We start from the raw sequence: 14,233 nt of genomic DNA, 5'->3' as shown, positions 1-14,233 counted from the left end.
CATTTTATTTTTAGACTATTTTACAAGATTTATATTTTACTATTATTATTATTATTATACACTATAACCACACCACCCCCTGTAATCCCTGTTAGCTGGCATTTTAGAAACCCCTCTCGTCGTATTTCCAGGAGATATGCTCTCCTACCTCCCGAATCCTATTTTCGGCATCCACCAATTCCTCGCCATAGTGGCGGAGTTCAGCTAAGTTTTCATTGCTCATTGGTGGGTTTGGTATAGGTTCCGGGTCGAATTGAGGGAGAAAAGTGTTAGGGCTATTCATAATGTTCTGAAATTGCCAGTCGGCAGTCCACCACTCCTCTAATGCTCCTGGTAAAGGTCTAGGGTGCATAACAGGGTCTGGAATGGCAGGTTCTAGGTTAACAGGTAGTAGGGCTTCTGCTGGGTAGTTAAAGAGAGTTTCATCGGCAGGTCCGATGATATCACCTAGTGCCAATTTACGATCCAACTCTTCTTCCCAAGATAGTGGTTCCTGGTTTTGCCTGGAACTCTCCCCAGTTTCTATTCCCTTTCCTTTATCCTTTGGATCTTTCTTTTTCATAGTTTTCTGTGTTGTTGGCTTCTTTCTGCGTACACGCCTCCAACCTACCCACCTATGTCTCTTTTTCGCTACTTTTGGTTTTTCCTGAGGTTGGGCTTTAAATACCATAGGCTCCTCCACATCTGCCTGGTACCCAGTAGTAATACTGGTAATATCCATATCTGTACTATGGATTGAAATATTCTGTAGGGCTTCTGATAGTTCGTTCATGCTGTTAGCACACACGAAGACGCACACAATCCTAAGTTAAAATTTTGTAAACTAAATTTTCACCAAATCACATAGTGGCAATTAAATAAATTAAGTATTTCTAAATACTTAATTGGCTTAAACCAGTGGCTCTGATACCACCTTTTTCTGTCACGGCCCCCGCGCCCGGTTTGACCCGGTCCAGGAGCCGCGGGACAGAAACCCGTGGTATTTATGTTTACAACGGAAGTCTTAACAGGATTGTTTAAACTTGAAAATGCCCGAGTATTATTTATTTCATAATTCGAGATAACCCCGTAATTTACAGTAGAGGAATTTCATAGGAATTCCCTTATTTTACAAAACATGTTTATTTATTTATTTAGTCGAGCCACTACTTCAAGCTTGGGAGTGCTCCATAGCACTTGTACTTGATTCACAGTAGGTCACCTGAAACATGTTGTAAAAATATTTTGTCAGCGGGCAAAAACTGAGTGAATCATTCAATTTGAGAAAGGACACATAGTTATCAATTACAGCATAAGAGCGATTACAATGGCATTTATCTTATTTTTATCTGGCGCCGGTGTCACCTCCTGGTGACGATGGTCATGCCACTATTGGGTCCTTCCCCAAGTAGTGACGATTATCACTGTTAGGACTTATTTGCCTAACCTGTGTTAGGGCTTATTAACCTAACCGTGAGAATTTAGTAATGTGCACAATACCCCACAGCCAGTGATTAAGATAACCACGACTTAATCCATGTAATTATAACATTTTGAAAATAATTTGAGGTATTGTAAAATAGTGATAAAAAGAGAATGACTCACATTGCAAGTTTATACGGGCAGGGTTTAGCCTACTGATAAGCCGAATAACCTAGTTTAAACAACAATGCACACGAACCAGGTTAGTAACTAATACAGCATTTATGATAACTCATGAGATGCAACACTCACAACGAATGACAAAGTGCCATACTAAACATCCATCGAATTAACGACGAATGACAAAGTATAACCCTAATGCGGGCAGCACTTAAACATCCATTGGATAGTTTCAATCGATCGGATATTTAATCGTAGCAGCGATCGAGTTAATACCCGCTATTGTGGCAGCACCTCACTATATGAAAATATAGATTTGGACAGTATAACTTCGTTTATAAAAGATTTCGTCGACACAGAATGAAAGCCCCTGAGCTAGGCTATTTATAGCCTGAAATTGGGTTTTACGCGGCCCGCGTAAACCCACATATACATCTTACACGGCCCGCGAGGCCGCCTAGTCTAGGCGTAGGTCTGGTTGGTCATAAGTAGGGTCACCCGGTAATCAACACGTGGTCCCGGAATACTTATCCGGTCAAATTTAAGTTGACGCGGCCCGCGTAAACATTCCTTAAGTTTTACGCGGCCCGCCTAGAACCCTTAAACTTATCTGGTTGTTTATTAAGTTGTAGCGGCCCGCGTAAGGTTAAGCTATCCCTTAAGCAGCCCGCCTGAAACCCATTTTTCTTGTTTTCTTGGTTTTTTCATGCACAGTAGGGTTTTAGGGGTCCGGATTACATTTATAGGTTGTTCAGGGACATTTTTGAAGGTCCTTACAAGTGATAACGAAGAGTAACAGGATATAGCACATAAGCTTGGTCTGTTGGTTCCTAACTATAGTCTAGGTCTCTAAGACAACGACCCGGACTAGGTCATGTCTAGCCTAATTCCCTATAGTTATGGCTCTGATACCAATCTGTCACACCCCAACCGATGGCGGAATCATTGGGGCATGGCACTGAGTGAAACAGATTGTCCAGAAGTTTCCACAAAAACTATCATTACTATTTAGTTTAATTAATACGTCCCACACCGTATCCCAAATAATAAAACAAATTATTACAGATAACAACTAGTCAAATACTCTGTTCCGACAACTCAGATTCAAATATAAATATTGTTTAAATGCTTCTAGAGACTCGATCTGCAAGATCTACAGACAACTATGCTCTAGACGCTTATTCTAAGCTCACCTTCCTAGTAGATGAGCATCCTAATTGCCTGTCACATACGTTAAAATAAAGTCAATACATAGAATGTAAAGGTGAGCATACAAGTTTGATAATAGCATATAGAGTTCGAAATAGTTTACGCATAACCAGCACGTACACAGAGGAAAACGAAGCATGTTAATTATCGACATGGATCTATCGATACCAATGACTGCGGGTTGACTGTCCGAGACAGTTCGCAATACATGATTACCACCGTAACCCATGCAAGTAATTGTCCTTAACAACCCCTGTGTGAACGGGCTCTGAGTCCAAACTATAGTACTATCGTCGTTAAGGCAGGTAGACAACATTTCACGTGTAAACATAACAACAAGCATTCATTTAGTTACGTAATACATGCAGAACGGTTAGCGTTTAAATAGTTGAGTAGTGTGTTCGATTGTGATTTAGATAAGTAACGTATGTAACACCCAAAAGTGCTAAAGCAAAAAGGGTTCGAGTATACTCGCAGCGATTGATTGATGGATTGAAGGGAGCGCTTGAGAGTAGGGTTAGCCTGAATAGTTCGATAGTATAATGATGAGTAACGCGTTAAATGGAAACAAGTAATGATGGGTCGAACAACATGGTCGATCGAACTGTAGGTTCGATCGAACAGGTTATTTGTTCGGTTAGACAGTCCGTTCGGATAGCCTGTTCGATTGGTCGGTAGGCTCGATCGGTTGGACTGTTCGAGTGGATTGTTTCTTCCTTTGAGTAGGATGTGTTTGTGTATGATGGCTTGTCCTTTTGAAGTTTTCGTTGTAGTATTTGAGAACATCGTAGTGTCCTTACCTTTCAGGTCGATCGATCGAACGGTCTGTTCGATCGGCCGGCTTAACCGATCGGTTAGACACTTCAGTAGTAAGTCCTCAGTAGGATGTCACCTGATCGAACAGCATGTTCGATCGGGTGGCACTCCAATACGTCGAACGAGTTGAAAAATCAATTAAGGGTTGAAGCATAGTATCTCATGATCCAAAGAGTAATTCAACCCAACCGTAGTTCGATCGAACATCACTTCGTTCAATACTATACTTCATGAAATTGCCAAAGTGTGGGGCCATGTGCTAGCCGATCGGCTGGCCTGGTCGATCGGCTGACATGTCCGATCGGTTGGACTGTTCGTTCGAACAGCCTGTTTGATCGGTCAGCATTCTGACCTGGTCGGCCTGTTCGTCTAACACTTGGCTGTTCTGATTGTTTAACGTTATATCGAGGTATTTTGACAACGAGCTGAACCATGACACCTTCGTTCTTACTTGTTTCCCCTACTCGGACAGGAATCACCCAAGTCCGGCCAGTGAACGGTTCGGAACGGTAGTTTAACGTTTAACCCGAAATCGGTGAACCTCGTAGATAGAATCCAAATCTTGAACCACAAAACCATTAGAATGATTAGTGAGTCAGCTCAAGCTCTGTTTCTACCGGTTTGAAGGCATTGTGTAATAGAGTTGAAAGAAGGTTGGAATCCTTCTTTCAATCCTTCACACCATGTAAATGTTCAGATCTGTGATAGATCTTAGTTTGTTTCTGTGGAAATCGGCTAGATCCAAGTGATTCTTGGTGGATTGAGGCCAAAACATGAAGTTCTTGAAGAACAACATGATGACATCATCCTAGAACACTTAGATCTTGATAATTTCATGGTTAGAAATCAAGATTTGAAAGATAGAAAGGTGTAGGAGTGTGCATAGATCAAAAACGTACAAGATTTAGGATAAAATCTTACCGGGATTGAGAGAAATCTGAGAAATAGTGAAGAACACGAGCTGGTCGGTTAGAGGGTTTCCAAAAGTGGAAAGAATGACAATGACAGGCCTATTTATAGGCTTCCAAAAGGGGAAAGAGCTGGCCGATCGGCCAGGCATCCCGATCGGATAGCCTGCTCGATCGGACAGTCCGTCCGATCGGCTGGGCTGTTCGATCGGCTAGGAGCCTGATCGATTAACAGCCTGCGTTGAGCGTTCGGTGCGACGATTTCTGATATTTTGATTCCGATGGAAAACGATACGAATACGATAGAGCTTCATATTCAAATTACTTTTAGTCCCAACCACTATATCTACATACAAGCATCTACATTTCACACTATCCTTTCGCTACCATTCATCATATTTCGATTGAGTTCGATTGAGTTTCGAGTTTCGATTCGATTGCTCACCACACATAACATAAAGTAAACACGCACAGGTAACACGTAAGGCACACACACACGTAATATAACACCAAATTCGCATAATTCGAGTTTCGAATTCGATTGATGGTTCGATTAGCTTGATTATTGATTGATTGACTTTATCGCATTGTTACTTCCTACTATTCACAGTCGTAAAGCGTTTCGCGTCGATTAAACATTCGATTCGTTCGATTACTTTGATTAACAACACTTACTCCACATAATACGAATAATAAAACATAGAATAGACTAATTACAGTCAAAGAAGTCAAACTTGACTTGGACTTTGACTTTGACTTTGACATTCGGTAACACGGGGTGTTACATCAAGTGTTTATTATCAAACAATCAAACACCAAAACTAACAAGAGACTAACCGAATCAATCTATGAACCGAGGATTGTGTGTGATGATAAGGCTTCGAGGGAGAGAGATGAGATACCCGTCAGCCTTCACTTCGAAGAAAGGGGGAGGGTTGTCGTCGAACAAGAAGGAGGAGAGGAGAGAGAGCTTAGGGTTTTGTGTGTGTTTACTTGTGTTGCAAACTATGAGAAAACAAACCCCACAAATGGGTATGTGTGTGCGTATAAGAGGAATCAGGGGAGTGGGCCGAACCCTAACTTGGGTTGCCCCTTTTGATTCGAGTACAAGTTGTGCGGCCCAAAGGGGCTTGTGCGATTAGACGAGTGTTGTGCGATTGTGCATACATATTTATATCATAATCACGTAATGCAAAACAAAACATAACATTCCATTAAAATCACACATATCAACTAGTCACATAATGTTCATGCAAGTTACATCGAGCACAAAGAAAGGTTCTAAAATTCGAGTTGTCACAACAAACATATGTGTCATCAAAACTATCTCACCGTTTAGTTTTTTTATAAAATGGCGCCGTTTACCCTTTTCGTCATTCTAATAATATAATATAACGTGATGTATCTTCTAATTATAAAACTTTTTATAAATTTACCCTTTTAGCCTTCTCTACTTTTATAGAACTTTTTTATAAAGTGATGTCATTTACCCTTTTCATTATTCTAATAATATAATATAGCGTAAGGTATCTTCTAATCTATAAAACTTTTTTTTTATAAATAAACCCTTTTAACCCGCCCTACTATTATACTTTTTTTATGTTGTTAAAGACAACAAAATTCAAAATCATTGTTTAACAATTATAAATGTAACTGAATACATGAAAATATACTTTTTAAAATCCCACCTCAAAATGCCACTAACATAAACTACTATAGACTAGTTTTTAAAAATTGATTTGTTAATATAGTTTTATTTAAAAACATGCTCTAGTTTTAGAAAGGAATGGAGCGTGGATTCGAGGCCAAGTTTTTTCGTTTTTCTTTATTGTGGTTTGTTAGAAAGAATTAATACAAATTAATAAAAATACATTATTAAGTGTGTGTAATAAAGAAGATTTGGTTCGTGTAGTTAATTATAAATTAATGGTCAAATGTAACTCTAATCTCATTTACTCCTTGTTAATTAAAAGGCAATTAATTCAATATTTGATAATTGACCAATTTTATTATTTTCTTTTCACCTCAACTACAAGACTACAAGGATACTTAAGTAAATAATAGGATGTTTTACATTTATCTCAATATTAAAGATTATTTCTGACATTTTATGTATTATAGAAAAAACTGTGTTTACTTTCTACCAAAAAAAAAAAAAAAACAAAAAAAACAAAACCCCCTAAAATTATATTATACTTATTTTATAAAAAAATGCATACGAACATTTTCTAGGACTAGTTTTTTATTAATCGTAAAAACTTGCTTAATTTAGCAACCGGCTTTAAATTCAATTATTGTAGCCTTAAAACACCTTTGGCAATTGGCACCCCACGAATTTAAATAATTTCTAAAATCGGTACCAGATTTTTCATAATATACATTAGCTTATGTAAAATTTAAAACTAAAATCGGTACTAGATTTAAACAGTATTACTTTGTGACAATAGGGTACTCTTTTGGAAAAGTGTTAAAAACTGATTTAAAAACCGAAAAAAAAAACACTTTAATATATTCATGAAGAATAAAACTATAAAAAAATTTATAATGTAGTTTGATCAATTAGAAATTATAATACATTATTATTTAATATTTTACTTTTTTATAACTTTTTTTTTAAAACTAATCATATTTATATTTGTTTATTGCATTCATGTTCAAGTTTAAAAGAAAAGATTTATAGTGTATTTTGAATTTTTGACCAGTTTAAAGTTTGGTCATAAACTAATCCTAACCATTGGATCACCATAAACATCATTAATGTTTCTCTTAATTAATTGTTTACTTATAAATGACACCAACATGAATAAACTCGAATTTAAGATAAAAGAGAGAAGACTACAACAGCATTCTCTCTATGCTTTGTGTTCTCTCCCATGGATATTGTTTACGAAAACTACTCGAAACCCGAATTGGAATCTGAATTCAAATTCGAAGATGATTTTCCAATCGACACAAAAGGTGTCTTTCAAGATTTCCACAATGTCACGGGTTCATCTTTCAACCCGGATTACACAACTCATGTTGTGGGATATGACCCGTTTGGGCTTCTACCATATGGATTGGGTTCGAATGATGATTTTTACGAGTTTAAGCCCGTTGAACAAGTGAACGATGGTGGGACTGGGATGGTGGTGAATTTGAACAACCAACACAAAAGTTATATTGGTTGGACGCAAACACAGGTTAATCTGTCAACCCGTTTTGGGTTGATGGAATGCACCCCGATTATGAATCCAAAGCCGATGAGCTTCTTTGTGGCAGATGAAGGATCGTGTGTCACGGCTGATAATGGAACGAAGAAAGGTGATAGAAAGAGCGGGAAAGGAAAATCGAAGTCTTCTTCGTCCAAAGGGCAATGGACCAAAGAAGAAGATAGGTAATGTACTAGTGATTAGTGTCTAATGAATTAATTACATGTTACAAAATTAAATGGTGAATGTTTTTGCATGTAGGATTTTGAAAGATATGGTGGAGAAATATGGGGTGCGAAAATGGTCATATATAGCGCAAATGTTGAGAGGGAGGATCGGCAAACAGTGTAGGGAGAGATGGCACAATCATCTTAGACCCGACATCAAGGTTTGCTTATATCCGTTTTAACGATGCTAGATCTTCTTTAGTATGGGTGTTTATAAACCGTTGAAACTAACTAAATCGCTTAAATTAAAGCAAGTTCACCAATTTGAGATTTATGTGGCTAGCCTAAACGAATCGGTCATGATGCTTTGGTGATTTAGTAATCTGGTTGGTGGTTGGAACCAACGAACCAACTGTTCAACATTATTATATTTTTTTAGAAAATACATAGTTGTTTATAAGTATAATAGCCATAAACCCTATGGTTTTTAAATTTTTTAATACAAATCAACAATTTTGAAGAAAAAAATCAGTTCAAAAGAAGAAACGGCAAAACCAAACCGCCAAACGGCCCAAACTAGGGATGAGCTTGGTACTGACCGGTACCGAAAATCCCCAAAAGTAGGTACCGAACCGGACCGGTACCGAAAATGTCAAAAGTCGGTACCGAAAATGTACCCGGTTCGGTAAATTCGGTACCGGTACCGGTTCGGTACCGGGTACCATTTGCTCATCCCTAGCCCAAACTGTAAAACCGACCAATGACCGACCATTTGTTACATACTTGATTAAATGATATACCAAATAGCAGAAAGATTTCTGGACGGAGGAAGAAGACCGGATACTGATCGCAGCACACGCAGAAGTCGGAAACAAATGGTCCGAAATAGCAAAGAAACTCCCAGGAAGAACCGAAAACTCAACCAAAAACCACTGGAACGCAACAAAAAGGCGCCAATACACAAGACGAAAATGCCGATCAAAATGGCCAAGACCAAGCCCCATTTTGCAAAACTACATCAAGAGCTTGAACTTACCAAGGGGAAGAACAAGTTCGACTCGCAGTCACAGCTTGACAGTGGTCAAGTCACCATCACCACCGTCGGTGGTGGAGGAAGAGAAGTTTGATTTTAACGAGGTGCCGGAGTTAGACATGGATGAGAGGTTGCTTGAATGGGATGATAACATCGATTCATTGCTTGACGATTTACCTTGTAATAATAGCGGTGGTGGAGACGTGGATCCGTATCTACAGGGTGCAACGAAGGAGATGGATCTAATGGAGATGATTTCACATGTTAATCTCTAGATTTCTTCTTCTTATATGTTTAATAAGTTTTGAGTGATTGTAAAAGAATAAAAGATTTGGAGGATTTTGAAAGCAATAAAGGATTGCACATTGTGCTTCAAAAGTGGTACCTTTGTAAGATAGAATTTAAGTCCCGAAAACCAAATCAATACTAATAAAATACACAAAAAATATCACCGAAATCTCCTTTTAAGCGCGATTGGCAGTTGGCACAGCTTCAAGCCTTCTTAGGCTTAATGCGTTTCACCTGAGAGTATAGGAATACTCCAGCAAGGGCCACTCCGGTACCTGAAGAGATAAGGGACGTTTTGTTAAAAGTTAAAACCAACCAAACTGAACCGTTAAAACCATTTTGGTGTTGACCTATAAATGGGTCAACATTATTAACAGAAAGGATAAGGGGCATTGTTGTAAAATGTGCAAACATTACCTATGGAATTGATAGGTGAAACAGGTGTTCGGAAGAAGAGAACAGAGGTCACGATCACCACCACACGTTTCACGCAGTTGCCAACAGAGTGTGTGACTGGAGATACCCTTTGTAGAATCATATACGAAACCTGCACAACGAACATTCATTTTAGCTTTGCTGAGCTGTAGTGCTAATTTCTATTTACTGAAGGGTAAAGTTGTCCAACAGTTGACTTTAAAATTCCTTTAAAGATTACCTGCTGATAGGCATGGAAGCAGATTGCAGCAAGAAGAGACCTAATGTACACTTGTTTGACATTCAATCCCTATAAAAAATTATTTATAAATCAATCGCTATAAATACTTATTTATATAGTAAAAGCTAGAAATAACAATTTACGAGGGTAATTTTGAAAAATTACTCACAGCAGATTGGAGGTATGCAGGGGTAACCCTCACTCCTTCAGTTAAGAGAGTAACAGGGGCCAACAAGAAAAACGACATAATTGTTATAACTGAGAACAGTGTAATATTATCCAATGATTCCTGTAAGAAAATAAATCTATAAAAATCACTTTCACAACACGTCAAGAAGAGTGATATAAAAATAAATATAGAAAAAATATTAAGAGTAAAATGCCATTTTCGTCCCTGAGGTTTAGCCAGTTTTGCGACTTTCGTCCAAAGGTTTGTTTTTTCGCATCTGGATCCAAAAGATTTGAAATCTTGCCATTTTCATCCGGCTCGTTAACTCCATCCGTTTTCTCCGTTAAGCCATGGATATTTTCGGCTTTTTTGTTAACTTAAAGGGCAATTCGGTCTTTTCAATACTTGTACATGATGCTAAATACTTGTACATAAAGTGAAAAAGACCGAATTGCCTTTTAAGTTAACAAAAAAGACAAAAATACCCCTGACTTAACGAAGAAAAATGGATGGAGTTAACGAGCCAGATGAAAATGGCAAGATTTTATACCTTTTGGATCCAAATGCGAAAAAACAAACCTTTGGACGAAAGTCGCAAAACTGACCAAACCTCAAGAATGAAAATGGCATTTTACTCAAAAATATATAATTAAAAAAAAAACTGTTAGCTGATATACCTCTTTCTTAACCATAAATTTCTTGCTGAGAACATTACGCGATTGGTTCGACAAATTGGATGCCATTGCACTCCAGAACCCAGCCCTGTTACCAAATGCAAAGATCAGATCATAATGATAATAAACAAATATCACTAAACGAATAAAAACATTTTCTTTCTTGAACAATAAATCATGAGAACATCAAAAGGTAATGAAATGTACGTTTACTGTCCATACCAATTGAATGAGGCTTCAGTCATTGATGCAAGAGCCACTCCACCAGCAATTGGTAAAAGCGAAGTAACCACCCATGGTGTAGGCATCTGTCAGTAAATACCAGAATAAATTGAAATTTAAAAAACTTTTTAGATGAAATAACGAGTGTAAATTACCAGAATATAACATGGGTAATATTATATACCTCTCCTAGGAACATAGCAGACAATACGACTGAGAAAAATGGTTCCATAGCTTTAATCGTGTGGGTAAACGAAACGGCAACTTTTCCAAGACTCATGTTTGTGAAAAGGTTGCCCAACGTGTGCACCATAGCCAATGGCAGGATTGCTAAAAGCTGCATGTTAGCTATTAATTAGCATCGAAAACAAAATATTAAGAGATAAATATATTCTCCATTACATGAGTGTATACCTGTGCACCGCTAATTTTTGGTCGTTTGTGAAGATTTAACGTCCACATCAAAAACACAATGACACTCCCAACAGCAAACTGTACTGTAGTCACGGTTATTGGATTGGGGAAGACTTTCAAAACCTGCAGCGTTGATCACAAGAAAATAAACTGAAGACTGTAAAAGGTTGAATCAAAATCAATGTGGTAAGTTCTCCTTATGATGAATCTTTAAAGTCATCAAAATTCAAAGCTCACGTGTATAGGATATACATGGTTACTACAGCTTTAGCAGAGCATGCTAATCAAAACAAGCGTATATAATAGAATAAATGACATATAATCTTAGTTTTAAAACGCCCATGGGGATCCAATACGCAATGCACAACGTGAAGCGCACGCATCACGTATGCAAGACGCTCGCTGTTAAAAATATTCAAACATTTTATAGATAGTAATTTAACTTGTTAACTTTTAAACACTAAAGTATAAGATATTCTCATCATCTCTAGTCGAATTTGTTCAATCAACAGTCTAACTTGTTCAAATATCTAACCCATCGCGCAACCAATGGCCAGATTTGTTCAATAAGATTTCAAACCGCATCATGCACTCATCATGAAATCACATCAGGCGACGCGATCTCATCACCTCATCATGTGATGCGCGCATGTTAAAACCAAGCATGTAACATCTACAAACTGTCGAATTCGCAAATATACCTATTTATGCAACCTACTTCTTGTATGCACCCTAATTCATTAAATTCTAACACAAATATCTACAATTGTAACAGCAAATGAATTCAAAACAAGCACATACATCATTACAACACACATATATAATATAAACACAACGCATGCCACGTGTACATCATATACACAACCTAACAAACACTATACAAATCATAATTCAAACAACAAAACAGAACAAACCTGCTTGTTATAGATATTGAAGTAGATGTTAAACAGATACCACAGCCCAAACAACGATCCAAGCACCACCGTCTCCATAAGCTTCGACTTCTTCAACGCCGCCGCGTCACCACCATCGGCACTGTCGGGAACAGACGCCGCCTTAACCTCGAAACCATCGGACTGACGCTCCGGCACCGGAGACGGAGTAGAAATCCAGTGACCTAGATTCCTAGGTGACGAGGAACAGCAGATTAAAGGCAATTTAGGAGTAATTGGGCGAAAATTGACGGATGATTTCAACGGTGAAGGAAGATAAGTAGGATTGAGCCTGTGAGGCTTGAGATTTGCAGTTGAATTAGAGAGATTGAAGGAAGAAGTCTGCATGTTTTGGAGATCTGAGATTGATTGAAGGAGGAGGTTGGTGGAGAGTGTTTGTGTGTTGGAGGCTCCGCCCGATGCAGTGGAACAAGGTTTGTTGGGGGAGGTGGGGGAGTTTATGAAGTGGATTTTTTTTTTTTTTTTTTTTTTTTGAAGGGGTGTTTTCGGTGGTTTTTATGGGGATATTCTTGGGATTTCAGATTTGCGCCACCTAACAACTACTTTTTTTTTGAAAGGCAAACAACACTTCATTTCGTAACCAATATACATACAGTACACAACAATAAGCAAGGAGCTTATTTGATCAGAATCCCACATATCGCTCCAGCCCAAATTACATTAGACTCGATTACAAAATCTAAACCCAACCCATGTTACAGATTGCCCATTTTTAGTGTCCGCAAAAATTATTCGATCAAATGTCAAAGGAGCGCCATTTCCCCCAGTCTTTTGTGATTTCTTTAGCTCTGTTTGTTATCCATAGGTGTGATTGTGCCTTTATTTCGCTTAGTAGTTCTTCGTAGTTAACTTTTTTCCCGCGAAAGATCTTGTCATTTCTGCCTTTCCAGATGATCCAGCATGTTGTAAGAATGATTGCATATAGAGCTTTTTTCTTTGATTTTTTGAGTCCATTTATGTTGCTGCTTTCCAAGAGCTCTCGGAAGTTGAAGGCGAATATTGGAGAGATGTTGCACCATTCCGCCACCTTTTGCCATATGTTTGAAGCCACGTAACAATGAATTAGTAGATGATCGGCGTTTTCGGGATAGTCTCCACAAAGGCTGCATAATGGAGAGGATTGAACGATGTTTCTTTTGATGAGACCTTCCATTGTTGATAGTCTATCTTGTTCCGCTCGCCAAGCTAGTATGTTTACTTTCTTTGGCACCCAGGATGACCACTTGAATGGATAGAACGGGGCTGCGTTTGCAGCCAACAAGTCACGACATGAAGCTGTTGTGAAAGATCCAGATGAGTCGGCCAGCCACTTCCATTCGTCTCTTGCTGATGATAACGTGCACGTCCGGATTAAGTTATTACAAGCTGCCAGTTCGTCTCGTTCCAGTACCTGCAAAGGTTCTCTTTTCCATGCCCAACCCCCGCCCTGAAAATTACCCGGTACAGATAGACGGGCTGCAACAGAGCAGCCTTTGTTAGATTCTAAGGCAAACAGGTTTGGAAAGGTGTACCTGAGCGGTGTTTCCCCGAGCCAGCAGTCGAGCCAGAACCGTGTATGCAAACCATTGCCAGTAACCCCTTTGAATAAGTTTTCAACCCTGATATTTACCTTCTCAAAGTCTTTCCCCACTTTATTGATCGAGTTCCAAACCCCGGGTATAGATGCTTTTATGGGCAAAAATGCCCAGGCTCTCTCATTGTGATGAATTGATTCTATGACTTTTTTCCATAAACCAGTGCCATCACATTTATACCGCCACCACCACTTTAGAAGAAGGCTCATGTTCATATGATGGAGAGAACCGAGTCCAATACCACCTTTGTCTTTGGGTCCGATTACCCTTTCCCACGAAACCCAAGATGTTTTGTTTTTTTCGTCCGAGCCCCCCCAAAAGAATCTCCTTCTCAGTTTTTCTAGGTGGTCAACAACTACTTGTTGTGTTTTACAAAAAT

The 14,233-nt window shown here is 38.5% G+C and overlaps 3 protein-coding genes across 3 annotated transcripts; 1 reads left to right on the top strand and 2 right to left on the bottom strand.

Annotated features, from left to right (window-relative positions):
• Window positions 1–7,723: 7,723 nt before the first annotated feature.
• On the top strand, window positions 7,724–9,180 carry LOC110941774 (transcription factor MYB98). The gene is made up of 3 exons (XM_022183438.2): window positions 7,724–7,890; window positions 7,967–8,093; window positions 8,683–9,180. The coding sequence occupies exons 1-3, from the start codon at window positions 7,724–7,726 to the stop codon at window positions 9,178–9,180; spliced, it is 792 nt and encodes a 263-aa protein (XP_022039130.1).
• A 55-nt stretch (window positions 9,181–9,235) lies between these two features.
• On the bottom strand, window positions 9,236–12,831 carry LOC110941773 (phosphoenolpyruvate/phosphate translocator 1, chloroplastic). Its single transcript, XM_022183437.2, has 9 exons — window positions 12,242–12,831; window positions 11,328–11,450; window positions 11,098–11,250; window positions 10,914–10,999; window positions 10,695–10,779; window positions 10,018–10,137; window positions 9,849–9,917; window positions 9,611–9,740; window positions 9,236–9,468 (listed from the first exon to the last, which is right to left on the bottom strand). The coding sequence occupies exons 1-9, from the start codon at window positions 12,605–12,607 to the stop codon at window positions 9,398–9,400; spliced, it is 1,203 nt and encodes a 400-aa protein (XP_022039129.1). The 5' UTR covers window positions 12,608–12,831; the 3' UTR covers window positions 9,236–9,397.
• Window positions 12,832–13,016: 185 nt separating this feature from the next.
• On the bottom strand, window positions 13,017–14,063 carry LOC110943906. The gene has a single exon (XM_022185636.1). It carries the CDS (start codon window positions 14,061–14,063, stop codon window positions 13,017–13,019), a length of 1,047 nt encoding a protein of 348 aa, XP_022041328.1.
• Window positions 14,064–14,233: the final 170 nt, after the last annotated feature.

This window comes from Helianthus annuus, chromosome 5 (genome assembly GCF_002127325.2).
Source record: "Helianthus annuus cultivar XRQ/B chromosome 5, HanXRQr2.0-SUNRISE, whole genome shotgun sequence".
NCBI lineage: Eukaryota > Viridiplantae > Streptophyta > Magnoliopsida > Asterales > Asteraceae > Helianthus > Helianthus annuus.
Note: the sequence above shows the minus strand (reverse complement) of the source record. Positions and strands in the feature narration are given on the sequence as shown.

Excerpts from the sequence above, each read along its gene's own strand:
- LOC110941774 (XM_022183438.2), top strand. The coding sequence starts at position 7,724 with ATGGAATGCACCCCGATTATGAATCCAAAGCCGATGAGCTTCTTTGTG. Across the intron at positions 7,891-7,966 it reads TGGACCAAAGAAGAAGATAG|GATTTTGAAAGATATGGTGG; the intron begins GTAATGTACTAG and ends TTTTGCATGTAG. Across the intron at positions 8,094-8,682 it reads ATCTTAGACCCGACATCAAG|AAAGATTTCTGGACGGAGGA; the intron begins GTTTGCTTATAT and ends ACCAAATAGCAG.
- LOC110941773 (XM_022183437.2), bottom strand. The coding sequence starts at position 12,607 with ATGCAGACTTCTTCCTTCAATCTCTCTAATTCAACTGCAAATCTCAAG. Across the intron at positions 10,780-10,913 it reads ACTGAAGCCTCATTCAATTG|GGCTGGGTTCTGGAGTGCAA; the intron begins GTATGGACAGTA and ends ATTTGGTAACAG. Across the intron at positions 9,918-10,017 it reads CTGCATACCTCCAATCTGCT|GGATTGAATGTCAAACAAGT; the intron begins GTGAGTAATTTT and ends AATTTTTTATAG.
- LOC110943906 (XM_022185636.1), bottom strand. The coding sequence starts at position 14,063 with ATGAGCCTTCTTCTAAAGTGGTGGTGGCGGTATAAATGTGATGGCACT.